Consider the following 19,748-nt stretch of genomic DNA (forward strand, 5'->3'; position numbering starts at 1 on the left):
TTTTTGTAGAAATACATGCCAAAAATCACTCCTCAAAATTTTAACCTTCCAAAAATTTCTGGAAGAAGGTTACGTTAGTTTAGTGAGGCCTACAAGTTGAAAAATTCAATTAAGTACATGCACAAAATGGTTGAAGATTTTTAAGAACCCTGCTTGGACTGATTCACTAAAAAAAAGTACTTAATTCTCTTTTATTAAAATACTGAGAGATTTTTAAAACCTTGATAAAAAGGAAGGCAGAAGCATTTTTCCAAGAAGAGGGCAATTTTTTCAATAAGTAGCAAATAGGTAATTTGGCAATGAGCACATTTTGTGAATTCACTGTGTAAGCGACTAAAAAATAAGATTTCTTCAGCAATGGCCGGCAGTAAGATGGGGACTTTGAAGTGGATTTACAAATCAAGTTCAGAACACTTGAATTTTCTTGAGATTTAAAGACTAATTTACTATTTATTAATTTTCTTTTAAAAACAACAAAAAAGAACACGAGACAAAAGAGTATTTTCTAAATAGCCGAAGCAAGGAGTCCTTTCTGATATTGATTGAAATAAATTAGACTTATAAAAAATACTAACTTTAATAATAATAGAAAAAATCACGATTTGATGGACACTTTGTTCTTTGCGAAAGCAATAAAAACTTGCTCTAATGTTGTCTCACTAATGGTAAAGTCCTCAACGACTGAGAACCTGTTCTGTATGCTCAGTAACTTTGAATATAATTCTGACAACGGAACCTTAGGATCAGTCACATGATAGTTGAGCAAACACAGGTGCTCATCTTTGAGAACTATTTTTGATACAAACAAACTCTCCATCGCGTCTTTCAACCTACACACTTCGACTTTGCCAAAATGTGGGAGTTTCAGCTTTATCATGACAGTGTAGCCTTGGCCAAACTTCTTCTTCAAGTGCGGAATGCTGCCAATACACTTCATTTTTCCGGAAACCATGATAGTCAGCCGATCACAGATCTCTTCGCACTCGTCCATACTGTGCGAGGTCACAATTATCGACTGACCTTTTCGACGGCATTTCATCAATGCTGACCATAGATTCCGCCGAGAGACAGGATCCACACCACTTGTTGGCTCGTCCAAAACGACCAGTTTAGGATCGCCGATCAGTGCAGCAGCAGTGCTCAGCCTACGTTTGACACCTCCGCTAAAGTAGCCACACCTACGCGACCTCAGCGATTCCAAGTTGAGTTCCGAGAGCCAAAAGTTGACCTCTTTCTCAATTTCTGACTGGCTGATGCCTCGCAAGGTGGCGAAGAGTGTTAGAATTTCCTCAGCAGTTAAAACTTCGTTGAGGGCATCAAACTGAGGACAGTAACCAATGTGAGATTGATACTTCTTGGAATTTAAGCTCATTCGTGTATCTAGAGCTACGCAATCGCCTTGGGTAGGTATTAGGTCTCCTGTTAGCAGTCGAAACGTGGTTGTTTTTCCAGCACCATTAACGCCAAGCACTCCGAAGCATTCACCTGGTTTCACGATGAAATTCACGCCGCGCACAGCGGTGAAGTTTCGTGAAAATTTCTTTTGTAAATTGTCCACCATAAGTACTGAGTCGTGTAATCCTGAAATATGAAATGGAAATCCTGCGTAAAATGGAGCAGACAAAATTGAAATAAATATAACAAAAGAAAAAATGAACTGATTGAAGTTGTAACATGGAGGAAGTATAATTGTATCAGTAGATAAATTAAATTTTTCAAACGACAAAAGAATTTTTTGTATCCAAGAACCTTAGTTTTTGGGTGAATTTCAACTTAGAAAAAGTTCTACTGAATTGAGAATCTAAAAAGTTTGCTTCAAAACTTCCCTTAAACACCTGTAAAAATATACAAGAACAGGGATTTATCAACTAGATATCAATCACTATGGCAACGGAATTTTTATGTTAAATATTAACTTTTGAAGATCTATGAAAAAAGGAGGATCCACTAGACTAAAATATCCAACCCTCAGATTTGGTATACAATCATGGTTAAAAAATCTTCTTCATTGATGACACTATTTTAATCCCAAACTGTATGCAAGCCATCATGTCTTCTTGTCGCTTATTATTATGCCAGTTAATCACATAAAAACCATAACAAGATCGCTCTTTTAATTCAAACCGAATCTGTGAGGAATTCTTGAAAGATATTAGAATTGATATTAGATATTTCTTGATGAAATTAGTGCACATACCATTCTTTTTTCGGAAGTATTCAACGATTTTTTTCTCCTGATGGACATCAAAATCTTCTGCATCGATCTCAATGTTCGGCAGGCGTGATCCAAAAATGAATGTGCTCCAAATATGGTTCAACTTTTTAAATACGTTCATCTCCAAACATATGATGATTAGTATGTAGAAAAATATGTCAAGCACCACTGCAACAAAACCCCCGTTCACTCCGTACTGTTTCTCATCACCATCTCGAAAAACCCAGTAGTCTCTTTCTGCAAAAAAAAAAAATTTGGGTAAAGTTAGGCTGTACCTATGTTTCTCTGTCTTATGTGGCTGTCAAAAAAGTAAATAGGTATTTGCAGTTAAAAGTCAACGAATTGTCAGATATTTTTGGAAAACCGGGGTTATTTGCATTTTGCACAGGCTTTGGAAGAGTTACAAATGGGTAAAAAATGTCATGCAAAAAATACAGAATTCCAAAAATTGAGAATTCCATAGGAGCAATGGATGACTGGGAGTCTTCTCCTTTTACCCAATTGGTGAACATGTACTTAGTTATTGTTCTTTACTTCTTAACTACAATTATGAAAAGGACCTGAAAGAAAAAGTCAGCATGAGACAGTATTTCAAATATTTTTTCCTAGGAACCAGAATTTTTAAAAGTTAAGTTCCGATTTTTGCACTAAAATATTAAGTTGAGGGCTGTGAATGAAATAAGTAGTGCTTTTGGAAGAAGGAGAGGGTCTGAGCCTACCATATGGTGGGAAGACTTCAGAACTGTGTTACATAATACTAGAATGGATGCGTAGATAGCGACCGTTTGTCAAAAATTTAAGATGCAAGTCAGTAATTTTTCATTCGAAACTCATCACAAAACGCTTCTTTGTAGTAGGGGGAGTCAAACAAAGCATTTCATCATAATATTTATTAGGGAAGGTAGACCTATGGTACAATTGGTACAGGTGAGTTTCAAGGAGGAAGGGGGTCAGGGGGTAAAAAAATCTAACTTTCAGCATGATATATTTTACAAACTGCCCATTGTCTAAGTTTTCATATACTGAACATTTGACGAAGTTTCATGACTTCAAGTTGCAAGACTACCAAATTACTTGTACTAACCGATGCATGGATCTTCAGTCTCAATCAACCGAAAGCGACATTTATTGTTCCAGGCCACAAAAATATAGTTGAACAATATCATGGAGATGGAGTAGTGAGGGAGTAATAGGAGAATGTAGTGTGCAATGGTCATCTTGAGTGAACTTTTCCGGAAATAATAGTCCAGCTCTTGGAAATTGAATATGACACAGGCACAGATACTTCCTAAGAAAACACATCAGAAAAATCAGTCAATACAAAACGAAAATTTTGGAGTGCACTTGGTCTGAAATTAAATGATCTATAAGAAATGAGTCAAAAGGTTATAATTCAACATTGATCCTCTAGAAAACTCAAGAAACACAAACATTAAAGAGTAACAGGTTTCATTAGACGTTGCGAGGTGGGCAAGTTAAGAGAAACATAATTTCCATCGAAGAGACTTTTCACCCGAGAGATCCTCAAATTTATACAAAGCTCATTATAGAACTAATATATGCAACAAAATAAATATGTAAGTACACCTGCAATTTCTTCATGATCTTACTGTGGAATTAAATGAAAGGGAATTGAAGTACCTACTCTTTATGGATCAAATATGGGAATACAATAGAGAACTATGATTATCAATAATAAAACTAAGGGAAAGTTTTTAAAAAATTTTAAAGAATTTTGCGGAGAGACCCTGATCTTCACATTTGAAATAGCTAAAATGAAAATAATTACCTAGGACAGTACTGATGACAAAATAGGTGAAGAATGCTGTAGCAAACTTTGTTTGAAAGTAAGAGCAGACATAAGCAAACAATACCGCGACAAAGCCATATAAAAATACTGCTACTACCAAAAGATCTGGAACAATAAAACCGAAAATTTGTGAAATTCTAATTAGGAGACTACAAAAGTATTTTTATAATAAAAGAAATGCAGTGAGCAATTTGAGTTATTCCACTAAATGGAACTGCATTTAAAGTTGTAAGTAGTTTATATTTTGAATGAGAGAGCTTTAAGGCGCTCTTAGTACATGCATTGAGAGATTCAAAACCTATTCTTACTTGATGCGAAGTTGAATGAGGTCATTTTACAAAAATATATTGGTAATGGACTGGTAAAATTTTTCGCCAGAAAAACAAGTGCATTGCTAAAACGCAATGAGCCTCAAATAAGCTTCACTTTTGACTCTTATAGAGGAATTTGTATAGACAAAAGCGTGAAATCTGATCTTTCATTTCTCAATGGAGGCTCGATTATCGAAACTCCAGCTCTACTCATTTATTCTAATGTAAAATTTCTTATGCAAAGAACCTGCTAACTTAAAAACCCGTCAATCATGGCATTAATTGGGTCTTGATATTTTGGACACTTTGTTTGCAGTTGGTTTTCCAAGTGTATCAGGATTTTTCTTAGTTTTGACTTTCAGCAACATTGCGCTTTTTAAAAAAATGTGATTTCCCCAAAAGATTCCAGGACGCAACCATCTATTTTTACGCTAGACTCAACAAAATTTCCTGTAAATACACAGTTTTCATCTAGAGCAATGACTCTACCTAATTTTTTTGAACGAATTAATTTCTCCTAGATTTCTGCAGGTAGGTAAAAATTGTATTGTAAAGTAAAAATTGATTCCTCTGAACTAATTGAGAAATCTCCTGTCTATAGAGTGCACTGACCGAATTCTGGAGAGTGGCTTAAAATTCCGTACTGGTCAAACAGGTAAATACTGGCCAAAGTAACAGCTAGCACACTTGCAGTGTAACAGTAGTCTACGATAAAAGAAGAAAGCCAGTATGTGAAAGGTGATGCTCCAGTCATCATCTGAAGCTGTTTTGAAAAATTCACGCGCTCGGTGTGAGGAAACAGTATAAAACATCCAGCAAATGTCATGATTGACGATGCAAATACCACAACCCACATGAACAACAACGTCAACTTCCGTTTTTGCTCTTCAAAAGCTTTTTGAAATGGATCCTGAAACAGTAAACCAGTGCATGTTTTAAACTGACATTGAACTGGGTTAAATTTTAGGTGACAATTTGTCAAAAGTACGCTTAAAAGACCAAAAATTATTAACGTGATAAATAAATGGAAATAATTTTACAGTTCTATAGATATTAGAATAGCAAAAATTTTGGAATTATAGCTTATGTAATTTCTTAATTTCATCTGATATTACGAGCATAAAATCTAACATCCCTCATAAACTTGATGGAGACAGAAATTGAACTCTTTTTCTTTGACCGGAGGACCATTCCTGCAAGAATGGTACTATTTCCTTTAAATTATTTGATAGGTAAAATGACAGAGAATAAAATTTGCTGAAAGTGACTCCATGAAATCCAAAGACTCACCGTTCTGAAGATGGGTTGTACAGATGTTGTTATCTGAAACCTCTCCAACTTGGTCTGTGACACAGAGTTATACACCAAATTTAAGAGAATAGGCAGAGAATGTATCATGTGCTGATTGAAGATGACAATCGTTTTATTTTCCCTGAACTCAACTGCACCGACATGCTCATTGAAATATTTTATCATGTCGCTTTCACCGATGTTCAGTAAATCTAAGTCAGAAAAAAAAAGTACATGTATCATCATTTCAGTACAAAAAAAGGCAAAAAGGTGCTGCTACTTTCACTTAAGTTTGCGTCTGAATCTAAGTATTTTGGCGTGAAAAGTACCGATTCGCTTTGGTGGTGACCAAAGACAATGAAAAATATACAATTTTGCTTCCTGTGACATTGTAGACAAAATTAGAACAGACAAAAAAAAAAACCGCTCCTCTCATAATTTCATGAAATGCGGTACTACGCCCATTGCCACTTGCTCAACCGTCAATGAGTCTGAAGATCTAAATTAAAAATTTTCATTTTTCTATTTTTTAACTTATCTACTTTCTTTTTTAAATTTTACTGAGCTGTAAAGTTTTAACAAATCGATGAAAGTTGACAATTCTTGCAGGCAGTGATTTTGGAAATGTTTACAATAACTAGATCATTCTGATATTGTTTCAAAGCTTTTGAAATTCACTTTTATTCTTATTTATAGGTACTATCTTTTTAACTTACAGACACATTACTCACTTAACTCCCAATGTTTTTTTGAATTGAGACTTGCCTTAAAGTCAAACTGTATTGTGATAATGTGAAAATATGTTTGAAGAGCATCTAATCAGTATCAGTATCAGTCCATAATTGAGAAAGTAGGTGGACGACATTGTTGAAAATAAAAACAGATCCGATTGATTACTTACATCGAAAAACATTCTTTTCTGTTGGTATCTCCTTAGTTGTCAGAGGTGGTTTTACAAGGTTCTTGAACATTATGGCAGTGTTTGGTGTGTCAAGATATGAGCGATAATGAATAAACCCTCCGTAAACCTTCCCATTCAATGATAGAGTCAACGCATCGAAGTGCTTGATTTGCTCTGACATATAGGCGTTCATATTAACACAAGCTGCAAAACCCATGAGAATTGGTAGAGCTCCCTGCATGAATACGGTATGGAATAAAAGACAAAATTGTGAAACTCAGAAGTTAAAAATGAAATGACAAGAAGAAACAATGATGGAAAAAGAGTGCTATTTAACATTCTTAAGACTTTGCTTCTCCTTCTCCATCCAACAGGAAAAAACCTCAGTGCCAGAAAAATTACCAAGGGAGGGAGGGGGGTTTACATAATATGCGCAATGCCGTATTTTTGTTGCGATAATATCGCGATAAATTGCCGGGCGATAAAATCGCGATTTTATTGCAACAAGATCGAGGATAATCGCTCAGATGTTGATGATCTTAGTGATTTTATTGCCGACAAAATCGCAACAAATAGCAATTTTTCTGTTAAAAAATGCTACTTGGGTACCGTGCTTTTCCTAATATCTCTGTTACTGATCTTTTCACTTTTTCTCACTCCGCATTTGTCCTTGACATTATAGGCAATTTTTCATAAAATGTTCAGGGACAGTGGTTGTTTTTGCCGGATATTGGACAGATGGAGGCATAATTAAAAAAGGCAAGATGCAACAGATGTAATTGATACTTACGAAAAAAAGGTAAAAGAGACACTTCCGACGAGTAAATTTCCATTTTTTGACAAGGAAAGCCATAAAGTGTTGCCTGAATAAAGAAAATTGACTCATTTTTCTCAATTCAATCTCTGTAACATATGAAGGTAACATCGTCATTTTAAAACATACATAGTTTTCTTGAGTTATCTTCAAGAGGAATGTTTGTGTACAAACTAGAATTCATCAAACAAAAATTGATTATTTAAAGTTGTCACAGGGAAAATTCTGTTGGTCTGATCATCTTCAATCTTAGAATTCACTAAAAATCTAAACGTCATCAAAAAATTTTAAACAAACTTATTTCATTTCAATTTTGAAAATGAGTGCAACTATGCCATTGTGGTACTAAGTCTTCTTCAATGAGACCATATAACAAGGAAAATGGTTACCTACACTAAAACTTCTGCTTCCTGTTAACAAGTTGTTTTGAGTTTATACAAAAATTGGAACTGATTCAAAAGAAGGAATTTCACCATGAAATTGCCGTCTTATTTTTTAATTTCAATATCTTACACGGCGCCCTTCTCTGACAAGTTAATACAGAAAAAAAATTTTTTTTGGGGGGGGGCACAGATTTTACAATGAGACTTGAAGAACTTACCTCTTTTATAATGACCGTTAGATGTGTGCATTGAGAAATTCTTCGAGTCCTCCACAGCAGCGCTGATCTGATTTTCGTTTTCTTCGCCAACTCTGCACAAAAAATATCTTTCCGTGAATAAAAAAACTTTAATTAGTTGAGATGATTTTTTTCTTCCTAAATGATGATTTAAAAACAAAAGCCTTAAACCGATTTGAGTTGTCAGTTTTATTACAATGATGATACAACAAGATGATATTTTGAGAATAAACTCTTATACAATGACTCTGAGAAGGGGCAGCACCAATGCTATCCATGAGGAGCTCGTGAGGTTTCTCTGGTTGACAAGAGTGAAGAGGAGACTGACAGTGAGGCATGTATGTAGCTGCGATCCATGGCCATGGGCATTTGTGATAGGCCACATTTTAAAAGGTGCTCAACTTTAAAATAAGATTAGAGGCAAAGACTTTTTATAAGACAAACTTACTTAATGAAAACTTCTTCAAGAGATGCGGAAGAAATACTAAAATTGGAGATCCCTGTACAGCCTTGATTATGTTCCAGTTTTGCCAACATGTCGGGGAATTGCTCGATAGACTCAATGGGCAGCTTATAAATTAGTTGTGAGCTGTTTTCAGAGTGTAAAATAGCATTGGAGATGGACTGCTGTATGAGTGAGGTCAAAGCATTTGTATCAAAGTTCAAATTCTCTCTGTTGACTTTTAGATAGAAGCATGCTCCTGAAAAGTAAAAGTTTTGGTTAAATAAACAGGATACAAGGGATAAATTCCAAGATGCTGGGTAAATATGAAAATGGAAAACCATATTCTGACAGTTAAATTCCCACACCACATACCTCGTTTGCAATATTTCAAAATCTTTGCTCCCGTTTAAATTTTTTTTAAAGGGGAATGACTCAACATGATTGCTTGAAATTTTCACAGAGTGTACTGTACACAGAGAGAAAAAATCACTGGAGATTTTAAGAGTTGATGTTGAGCATTCTTACATTTAAAGAAATAAGCATAACAGGAGGTCTGACACAGCAATCAAGTTTTACCGTTGATTTGCCCTCTTACCTACTGATTGTTGAGAAAAAACCAACAGATCTAGATTTGTTAGGAACAAGGTGGAGAAATGGTGCTGGGTCCACACCATTTCACGGGGAAAACAAAGCCAAGAAGTTTCAAAAATTTAATTTTGACTCTAATTATAATTTTTGGAACTTCTTGGCTTTTTTCCCCCCGCGAAATGGTGTGGACTCAGCATCATTTCTCCACCTTGTTACATACAGTTCGGGCCACTTCTTAGTGTTTTTTCTTCAATTGTTGGGAACTTAGTATTCTATAAAATCGACAAATACGAGGAAATATAGATGTGTAAAAAAATGAGATGTAAAGAAAATTGAAAATCTGATGGAGTTTGATCAGAATTAAAAAAAGTTGGGAATAAATTTTGAAAAAGCTTGAGGGCAATCATGAAATATGAGCTATGTTACTTTTTACACTTTATTAGGTAAGTAATTTCTGATGATGATTTATCAAGAGATAAATAATTTAATGTTACTAGGTCCTTACAGCGATGCTTCACATATACTCGTGTAGCATTTTTCAGCAGGGAAGTTGCAATTTGTAACAATAAAGGTGCACATTTTTGCCACCTTATAGAAATAAAAGTGCAGCAATCATCAGCATTTGAAAAATTTAAGCCAATTTCACCACAATAAGGATGACATTTTTTCTTGTTAATAAAATTGACATTTGATCACTATATAATTGCACTTACATCAAAGTTTTTTAACCCATAACAAACCCATTGTTGATAAAATTGCGATACATTATGTAATACTTATCATATTACAAAAATTGTAAAACGTAACAAATTTTTTCTGACGATTTTACGATAGGTTGGAGTACATTTAGCAATTGAGCATTATTATTTCTGGCTCATCCACAAAAGTAGGTACCAATCTGCATAGAAAAACTAGGTAATCGCACATGTGTCATTAGTGAAATGAGCCAGAAATAGTAGTTCCCAGTTGCAAAATGTAGTCCTTGCTGTCAATAAAATTGCAGTAATCTACAGATCAAATGGCAAGGTATCGCCATCAGTGCTTCTCAGGTACTTATAAAGGAATCAAAAGTGAGGAGATGAACAGATATAACAAATTTCTAAGACTGTACAAAAGAAATTTACCAAATTTTTTCTTAAGGAACATTAGACTTCCATAGCATTTGACACTGCCTTTTGACATGATGGCTATTTGATCACCTAGGGCTTCCGCTTCCTCCAAGTGATGTGTCGTAATTAAAATAGTGCGGTTTTCTCGTAAGGTCTGAAACAAAATAAACCCCTGAAACTTATTTACGATATAATTTGGAGAAAACTTCAGTTGAAAAATCTAATTCAGAGATGAAAAATCTCTTTAAGTCTCTTAGAAAAAGAAAATTTTTGAATTTGATAAAAAAAATTGTTTGGGGAATTTTTTGCCTATCCATCTGCACAATGTGTCCATTCTAAAATCATATCTTAGTGTAAGTCAATAGCTTTAATATCTGTGTCTGCACTCATGAGTTACAAAAACGCACTTTTTTTAAAAATAATTGCAATGTTGTGGCCACTTTCTTTAAGGAGGTAGGCAGTACTATCTGATTCCATAGTGATATTATTGAGCTCGGAAAGGTGCTGATAGAAAAATACACTTCCCATAATTTCTGGAAAAGGTAAAATTAAAGTGACCAGAGTCCACATCAAATAAAATTACTCCCTCTAGAGTGAGAGAGAGGATCATCAATCTTCAATACATTCAATACATCTTCTATCAAACTCTGAGAGAGCGTAAATTCAATTGGAGTAGATTTAACCTTTTAACTCTTACCTCTCATCTATTAAAATATATCTATATATATTATACTATAATTTATTATCATGGAGCTTTTTTTAAAAGGAGACTTTCACAAGAGCTTTTCCACCAATGTAGGTATAGATATTTACCAATGTATTTTTTAAGCACACAGTCAATTTTAATATTAATATATTTTCATTTAGATTCTTATTTAAATTTTGAGAACTTAATCAAACTTCGAGATCATGAGTTTGTCTTTCTGCTTTTCAGTCATTCCTAATACGAAAAGTATAAACTTTATCTATCTCTGTTATTAGACAAACAAATTTCCGTTCATACAAATTATGAACTAAAATTCTTCGAAGAAATGGTGCTTCAGTAGTAAAAAGTGATTTCATCATGAGTCCGTAAAAATACAATTATGATAGATTTCATTCTGTTATCCTTGATGAAAATAAGGAACTCATCAAAATAATTCTACGACTTTATAACTAATTAATATGCATGCATTCAGTTGACCATTTTAAAATTTAAACTAATTAATTAAATGTCAATGTTTTAGTTAATATGATAAAATTGTTCTGTACTGACCAGGAGCAAATCCCACATTTCTCGCCGAGATTCAGGGTCCATCCCTGAGGTAGGCTCATCTAACATCAAAATCTAAAAAAAATAGCAAAAGGAAAAATAGGAGCGAATGTGCAAAATTGGAATAATTGGTTAAAAACTGAGATGCTGAGTGCGCTAAGGGCACTTCTAGGTTGTGGTGTTTCAGAATCTACAAAGCTAATTTATGTGTTACAGAAGATTTCAATAGGTTCTTTTTCAAGAATTCTTCCTATGAAACACTGTAGAATCATGAAGAATAATCAGTAAAATTTCATTGAAATTCATGCATTCATTTTCCTCCCAATAAATGAAAGATTAGTAGAGAATTGGAAATACCAAAACCAAGAAGAGCCCACCTTGCACACAGCGTCTCATATATTGTATGAAAAAAATAAAAAAAAACTTTCGAACTGAGGAGAGTAAAGAATTAAACTTGACTTTTGACCTCGAACCACCAATTTTTTCTCAAACGAAACAGAATGGTAACAAAAATAATAAGCAATTTAAAATTTGAAAGATGAGTTTTAGAGCTCAAAAAAGGTCAAGCACTTGAAATTCAAAACAACAAATGGAAATAACCAATTCATTATTTGATTACGAAGATTATGCAGGCACTGCAGGCTCATGTAATTTTAAGACTTTCTGGGACTGAAAAAGAGAACTGATTAACGTAATTACTCAAATAAATAATATTGACGAGAAGACAAGAAAATTTAGTCATTATAATACCTTCGGAGAGCCCATCAGCGCTATTGCTAAAGAAAGTTTGCGTTTCATGCCACCAGAGAGATGAGTCGGCCTTGCATCCTTTTTGCTCTCCATCAGTAAAAATTTCAATAACTGCATACCTTGCACAGTTGCTTCACTTTTCGATAATTTTTTCATCTGTGGAAAAAAGTGAAATACTAACTCAGTTTTATTTGAAACTTTGTTGTGAGTTAGATGTTGTTTTTATCCTCTGTTTATTTTACATGTTTATTTACAATTCCTAACTTGAAAAAGTGTGTTACCGATGAGTAAGTGGCTTCCATTTTTATTTGCCATTCATATTCTAAAAATACGCAAAGAACTTAGCCTCTAGAATTTTTTTTAGGTTTTTTTAACCCTAAGTGGCAAAGAAACCCCATTTTTTGCATTACGAAAATGCCAAAAATGGGGCTCGTTTGAAATGATACTTTTGGCGGACTTTGATAACGTAGCCAGACAGGAGAAACAGCGTTTCTGATAGGCTAAACTCAGCTTAAGGCATGGTTTGCTACACCAACTTCACTATCAGCTTTTGATTAGATTCTTCTCCCCTTGGAAATTTTTTTGAACTTTTAAATGAGCTTTATAGTTTTTTCACAAACTTTTACGATACAATAGCTATATGACAACCCTGCAAAAATTCCTTTCGACTGTACCATTATTTTTCGAGATCAATGTAAAATTTCTAATAAAAAATTAAATTTCACAGCAACAATTTCTACATTTCTTTCCAATAAAGTCAAATTTTGTAGCAAATGAGAGAATCTACAAGATGAGGGGTGCGCTTACCATGCCAAAGAAAATTAGATGCTCCAGAACTGTCAAATAACTAAAAAGTAGATTATGTTGAGGGCACAAGCCAAGATTCTCTCGAAAGAGACAGGGACTCTTTAAAATATCAACGTCATTCACGATGACCTCTCCTGAGGATGGAGAAAGCATGCCTGAAAAAATTCAAAGTTTGAGGATAAAATACCTTAATTTATTAATTGAATTTTTCCAAGTCAAAATAAATAGAATCCTGGACCTTACTTTTCGTACATCATGAATAGGGAAGATTGAAACTTTGAGCAATGGAGGAACGGGAAATCTGTTCCTCGTCTGTACTTACTACAATTTAGCCTTCTTAATTGGAAAGTATTTATTCACCTTCTGGCCAACGTATTACAAGCACCTTTATGCTTAAACACTATGTTGCCAAAATTCTCAAAGCCTAATATTTTACAGAGTATCGAATGAGCAAAATCTCAAGCAAATACCTGGTATTTCTTTTGTCATAAAGATTAATCCTTGAAATTTTCATGAAAATCCGTACAAAATTTTGAAAGAAAAATTAAAGCTGTAATAAGGTGTACGGCAACATAGCGTCCAAGTGTGAATGGCACTTGTGATACTTCGGCCAAACGTGACGATTTACTGAGGGCATAAAATAAGATTCTTAAGGTGAGAACAATAACTGAAACACTTGTATTGTCATTGGAAACTGAAACTTACGAATTTAATAGACATTGACATCTTCATGGCAAGACTGCTTCTGAATGATTAATACTAAGAAAAAAAATATTGATTCCAAAGTTTCCAATTGCAAGAGCAATGATTTCCAAAAATTGAATTCCAAAATCCACACAATCTATCTATATTGAAAGTGAGCAGAGAGTAAAAAGAGAGAAGGAAATGAAAATGAATATGTTCAAACCAAATAGAGCCTCACCTGTGAGCATAGACATGACTGTTGTTTTTCCAGCACCATTATGACCTAGCAAGACAGTGATTTGATCTTTGTACAAGTCCAGATTTAAATTTTCTACCGCACTGACTCCGCAAAATGCCTTCTGAAGGTTTCTCACTTGTAATCCCACTTGCAACTTTTTTGAGGGTAGCTCAAAGGCTTCGTTCCATCCATATTTTGTCTCATGCAGCCCCATGTGCAGTGATTTTAATGATGAGGTTCGCCAAAAAGAACACTGATGAAAACATAAGGAGATAAATTTTCAAACTGTCATATTAGTGCATGCAGCTTGTAACTAGTAGAAATGAGATACTACAAAACATGAGATAATGACTTATAGGAAACTTATCGGGTACTTACACCACAAATTTCGGATTACGAGAAAGAATTGCTCATCAAATGATCTCAATTGCATTGGGCATGAGTAGTTCTTTTAATAAAAAGCAATTCAGTTTCAAAATTAATAATTTTGATATTGATGGTGAAACTGCAGAAATGCAAGTCTTGGTTGCGCTACTGTAAAAAACCTTGGTGATTTTTCTCCTTCAATCAAATAATGTTCTGTGAAAATTACAAGCCAAGATGTTAGTTTGGCTTTTTTTTCAACAATGAAATAGGATCAGAGATTCTGAAACACCGCAACCAAGATACACATTTTCGCAGTTCCGCCGTCAATTTGTGAAAAAATGTTTCTACAAAATTTGTCAAGAAATTATTTGCAAATAGAATGAAGAATTCCAAGGGAGTGGCCTATTTAAATATGTACTATAGAAAAGGCCTGGTAAAAAGATGGACAGCATTTGATTGTATTGTGCATCTTATTCAGAAATCTAGGCCTCTCATTGGCTTCAGGATTTTCCTGTATTGTGGCAGAAAATAATACCCTCAGAGAGCTAAATTGCTGATAGCTCATTCAAGATTTATAATTTACCTTCAAAAAAAAGTTCCAAGGTTTGGAGGCTCCAAATGGACCAGGACAAATAGAATCGAGGTACCAGGCTGCTATGCACAACACTAAACAATGTAGACCAAAGATGTAAAAAATGGTAATCAAGGAGTATGTTTTTCCATCGGATGGCTCCAGAAAAATGGTATCCCATGTGACGCCATAGCCTGAATTAAAGCAGATGATGACATTGAATTCTCATAAAATTTGATTTTACAAAAAGTAATCGATATGAATAGATGACATTTATTTCAGTTATAATATTTGAGGGAAGAAATGTCCCGAAAGATATCCTTTAGGATAATCATTGAAATTTGTAAATGAATGATAGGTTACAATAAGCAAAGATGGGATGGACTGATATTAATTGGTTGGATTAAATAATTCCCTTTATTTATTTCATTTTAATCCTGAAACCAACCGTTGATGTTTTTAATTTTAACTCAGTCTTATATTAACCTCATGTTCAGCCATTCATCTATATCTTCAGTAGAAACTCAGTGGTTTATTTGATTCTAACATTTCATCAGTAATTTTTGGTGTTCAATGGTTCAAATGAGTTCCTCTGAAAAAATATGTTTTCCCGGCAAAAAATTTTGTGCAAGTCGTCATTAAGTTAAAAAGCTGTAACAACTGAAGCCACTGAAAAATTAAAAAAATAAAATACAAAAAAAAAAACCGACATATTTTGAGTTAGTTACAATCTCAATTTCAAGCGGAAATCAGGAACTTTTTAGCCCACACCAAACGCTCCTCGACCTAGCTTCTCCAAAGACAGCAGGCTTTTCAAGAAAACTTGATGATATCTGGATCAAGTTGAAAATATTGGTCAAACAATATATAGTACAGCCATAAGATCACTTTACTCTCGGTTAGGAAAACAGAAAACAAAATGAGTCGTCGCTTCGCTATCATTGCGAGTCCGAGACAATAATATGAATCAGCGACTTATTTTTACCTTCTTTTTTTCCAATTGAAAATGAGGTTGTAACAAACCCAAAACGTCCTGGCTTTTTCTTTATTTGAGCTTTTATATTTTACAGCACCTTTACCCTGTATTAAGTTGTTACAGAGATGAATAAGCCCATTGAAATTTGATTATTTTGCCAGAAAAATAGCACAACTACAATCAAAGATACAAAACCCTCTGTACTTTGAGAAGTGCAACCTTTGCCTTCTTTTGAGATGAAATTCCCTGTAAACTGGAGTTTTTTACGCAAAATCTTTGAAAACGCCTTCATAAAGGATCTTTTGAGTTTAATTTTTGCAAGTGAATTACGTTCACTTCTTAAAACATTGCTGTCATTTGTTATAATAAAGTAAAAATGTCTCCTCTTTCAATGGGGCGACTTCAAAAATTCAGTTTCCCTTCTGGAAACAATGATAACCACATTAAAAAAAATGGACCCATCGATAAAGACACTGGCCAGAGATCATCGGCAACTGTGTTAATTCATTGAATGCTTTCCTTCCAAAGTTGTAAACCTGTCCGTTGTGTTAAAAAGTTGAGCTAGATCCACTTGGAAAAATTTGACTACAAAGAAACTGAGACCCTCGCTAAGAAAAGCTCAAGAAGCAAGGCTGAGAAAAAATAAAAAACTGCAATACCTTTTCGTTCTAAATAAATTATCGACTGCCAGCCTTTGATGAGCACTGCGTTTGGTAAGAAAAGGTGAGCGAAAGAAATTAAATTTTTATACGAACTTCTTTTGAACATGAGCTCTGGGACTCCACATGTGACGGTCCAAACGATGATCCCCCAAAACATCGCCTTGACAGCTGTTCACAAGAGACATCGGATCAGTGACAAATCGATTTTCAAAGAGTAATACAACAAAAGCCCTCAGGAGGCAGTAGCTCTCATCTCGTGAGGACTCATTCTCAAACAATATTTGCACCTGTAGGATAAAAAATACAGATTAGCTACTTTCAGAGTTGCAACCACTAATCCATTTATCAAATAATTGTAATCAAGTGTGACACCAACAATGTATAGAACAAAAAAGAGTGTAGACAGTGACTAGAGTCCACGACGATTGAGTTTACACACTTCCAGTGTGCAACAAAAGATCAGCTATTCTCAGTTTAGCATTAAAAGTAAATAAAAGTATCCAGATGGCGGATTTTTTCACACTCTAAAAGTGCATGAGCTTATTTGACGTGGACTCTAACTTATGCTAAGGTTAACTGTGCATATTGTAGAATGCATTACAGAGTCAATGCTTGGGGAAAGTATAAAAATCCATTTTTTCAAAAAATGGAAAAGATGAAAATTGCATATAAAAACAACTTATGATTCAATTTGAGAGAGAAAAAATCATGTCGGCTTCTTTTGGCAATGGATGCTCTGATTTATTTTTTGACGGAATGTTCTTCTATGAGAATAGTCAGATTTAGAAGGTTTTTGTCGACGCACAAATTTTATTTTCCTAGGAGGGAAACGATAAGAAAATGCTGTTCTCATGTAAGTGGTCTATTCTCTTAGAAAATTAGGAAATTCAAAAAATGTTTTTCTTCATAGAAAATGAAGGTGTGAGAGATCTTAATGCATATTACTGATTTTAAAACTGCTATTTGTAATTGCTTCAAGGTGAAATTAGAAGAAAATGTTGAGAGAAAATTTTTTCAAGCATTTTGTCTGTTGCGGTGAAAAACCAATCCTTCAGACCTCTCAAAACTTCGTGTAATTTTCTTTGTCCAACAGACCACATGTTCTCAAAATTTTTCAAAACATTTTTGATTTATCTACTTTTGAAATCAAGTTAGTTCTATTGTCATAGAGCATGTTATAATGATTGATACACATTAACTAGCTGAAACTAATTATATTGGCTGAAACATCAAAATATACTTTGAAAATTACCTGAGAAAAAACCAATAATATAAACTGCTAAGTTTATATGCGCAAGCGTTCTTTCATTTTAGTGTCATTAATAAATGATGTAAGCATCTAATTTAGTCCTCTTGGAAGTAAACAACAGTCCATTCTACCATGATGAGTGCCATCATGCAAGGTTTTTAACAAAGGACAATAACTTTGTTAATTTGCAAAATTGGTAGAAATTCAGTGTTCTGACAACAACTCTGAACGGAAAAGTGTAGCTTTCCTGGCTCTATCCTGTCACAGCTGGCAATAACCATGGCCAACAGGCACGTAAACTTCACTTTTCTGGTCGCAGAATAAGTGTTGGTGGGCATATTAGCACTCACTCCGCTCTTGTCTACCGGTGTGTCTACCAAATTCTACATGGACATTATTGCTGCCGGCCTGGCATGGATTTTATTGCCAGTGTGCTGTGATAAAATTGCTTAAATCATCAAAATTTGAGAAATTTCACTTTATATTGCTTGCATTCAAAGCAGTTTTTTTACTTATAATAATTTGTAGCTCCGATAATATTATGATAAATGCTGAAAATAAAATTACGATAATCCACAGATTAACCTATTTGAGGCATAGTGATTTATTCTATTTTTCGCCTACATTACTTCATATCCTTACCATTGAAACATGATTCTATGACAATTGAAAAAACCAATGGAAACACTTTTCATCTAGTCTCACCTCTCATTTAATTTGAAGTTGGCCATGAATTATACTTACATGTTGAGAAAATGGGACTCAGAGCAAAGCAAAAGAAAATGATGACCAGACAGTATAAGAGCAGGAACACAAAGAGAACTGATCCGTCAAGCATTTGAAATATGGGCCCTGAGCAGAAAGCATCCGTCACCATAAGGAATGAGATCATTGCAGCTGAAAAACAACAGACTGTCAATGTATTCAACAACCAACCGAACCATAGCATCCAGTTTCGATATCCCATCATTCTCATCAATTCCTGAAAAATTCAATGCAACAAGACGACAGACTAGATAAACAGCTTTCACCATATATGTTACACTAGCATTCCTCCTTTAAATCATACACAGGCTGCACTTTCCTTTTGAAAATTAGCAGACGCATACATGCAATGATATACCTCAACTTTTGCATCTTTGTGGGCTCAAAAACATTGAACAAGTGGTTCTAGAATAAGATGGGTTGAGTAATGATATTCCATAGTCATTGCTGTTCAAAACTACGGAGCATTGGACTGCATCAAACGGAAAGGAGCCACATATAATAAAAGTTTCACCATCAATAAAAGAATTAGTTGGTCTGCGATGTGTTTTTTTTTTCTAACTCACAATCAGAGCAATTAAGTAATCTTTTACTATTCCAAAAGGGTTTTGTCTCAATAAATGATTAGAAATGAGCGATTCCTGCTTCACTGTAATTCTATTCACTGTTTTCTCCGAGGCATCTCTTGCAAGTTTGAAACAGCCTGTATAATTTATTTTCACTTTTAAATGATTTCTGTTTATGTGAATCATGAAATTTACTGTTACCTACATACTTGATTATTCAACATACAACTCGATTTCGATGGAATTCCAGAACAGAAATCAATTATGGTAGGAAGAACAAACTTACTTTTCCTCCTGTTTCTTTTTCTAGGACGATATTTTTGATTAAGAGAGGAATTAAAATTAAAAAGCTCCCAATAGTAACAGCAGGGAGGAAGAAAGTAGATGACATCATAGGTATTGACCGTGTGTTGATACGATGGCAATGGAAGAGGTCCCCAAATAAAACTGAAAGATAAGAATTAAGCATAACATATTAAATGCCAGAAATGGAATGTCAACCAGGAGGAAATCGATTTGTGACCTTTGCGTTTGGGAAAAGGGACCTTTTTTCAAGGAGGCAGAAATTTTGGTAGCCGAGTCCAAAAAATCAGATTTTGAGATTTCAATGGAAAAGTCTCTACCATGTCCAAAGGAATTGGTTGCAAGAAGTTTGGTTAATGCTCATGGGCGGAAATAGGGGGGGGGGGGCGCTCCCTCCCCACAATTCTGCTTGGCCCTTTCCAAAATATATCTAGAGCCAAAAGCTACCAAGCTACTA

At 34.4% G+C, this 19,748-nt stretch overlaps 1 protein-coding gene across 4 annotated transcripts; it reads right to left on the minus strand.

Moving 5' to 3' along the window:
• Positions 1 to 558: 558 nt before the first annotated feature.
• Positions 559 to 19,431, minus strand: LOC140225830 (phospholipid-transporting ATPase ABCA3-like). 4 transcript variants are annotated; one of them, XM_072305783.1, is made up of 19 exons: positions 19,275 to 19,431; positions 18,402 to 18,639; positions 16,502 to 16,576; positions 14,783 to 14,964; positions 13,834 to 14,086; positions 12,912 to 13,066; positions 12,105 to 12,260; positions 11,358 to 11,429; positions 10,118 to 10,256; positions 8,409 to 8,661; positions 7,943 to 8,034; positions 7,318 to 7,430; positions 6,528 to 6,762; positions 5,627 to 5,838; positions 4,949 to 5,246; positions 4,005 to 4,130; positions 3,300 to 3,503; positions 2,198 to 2,452; positions 559 to 1,581 (listed from the first exon to the last, which is right to left on the minus strand). In XM_072305783.1, the coding sequence occupies exons 1-19, from the start codon at positions 19,380 to 19,382 to the stop codon at positions 596 to 598; spliced, it is 4,152 nt and encodes a 1,383-aa protein (XP_072161884.1). In that variant the 5' UTR covers positions 19,383 to 19,431; the 3' UTR covers positions 559 to 595. The 4 variants fall into 4 exon arrangements, with proteins under 4 accessions (XP_072161884.1, XP_072161883.1, XP_072161886.1 ...); XM_072305782.1 differs by having other exon boundaries at positions 16,406 to 16,576; XM_072305785.1 differs by lacking the exon at positions 19,275 to 19,431 and having other exon boundaries at positions 16,502 to 16,695; positions 18,402 to 18,539.
• Positions 19,432 to 19,748: the final 317 nt, after the last annotated feature.

Source organism: Bemisia tabaci, unplaced genomic scaffold (genome assembly GCF_918797505.1).
Source record: "Bemisia tabaci unplaced genomic scaffold, PGI_BMITA_v3".
Classification (NCBI taxonomy): Eukaryota; Metazoa; Arthropoda; class Insecta; order Hemiptera; family Aleyrodidae; genus Bemisia; species Bemisia tabaci.

Bases quoted from the DNA above. Each gene is read 5' to 3' on its own strand.
- LOC140225830 (XM_072305782.1), bottom strand. From the start codon at position 19,382: ATGATGTCATCTACTTTCTTCCTCCCTGCTGTTACTATTGGGAGCTTT. The intron at 5,839-6,527 runs GTAAGTAATCAA...TTTCTGACTTAG, and splicing joins AGAAAAGAATGTTTTTCGAT to ATTTACTGAACATCGGTGAA. The intron at 2,453-3,299 runs GTTAGTACAAGT...TTTTTTTTGCAG, and splicing joins GACTGAAGATCCATGCATCG to AAAGAGACTACTGGGTTTTT.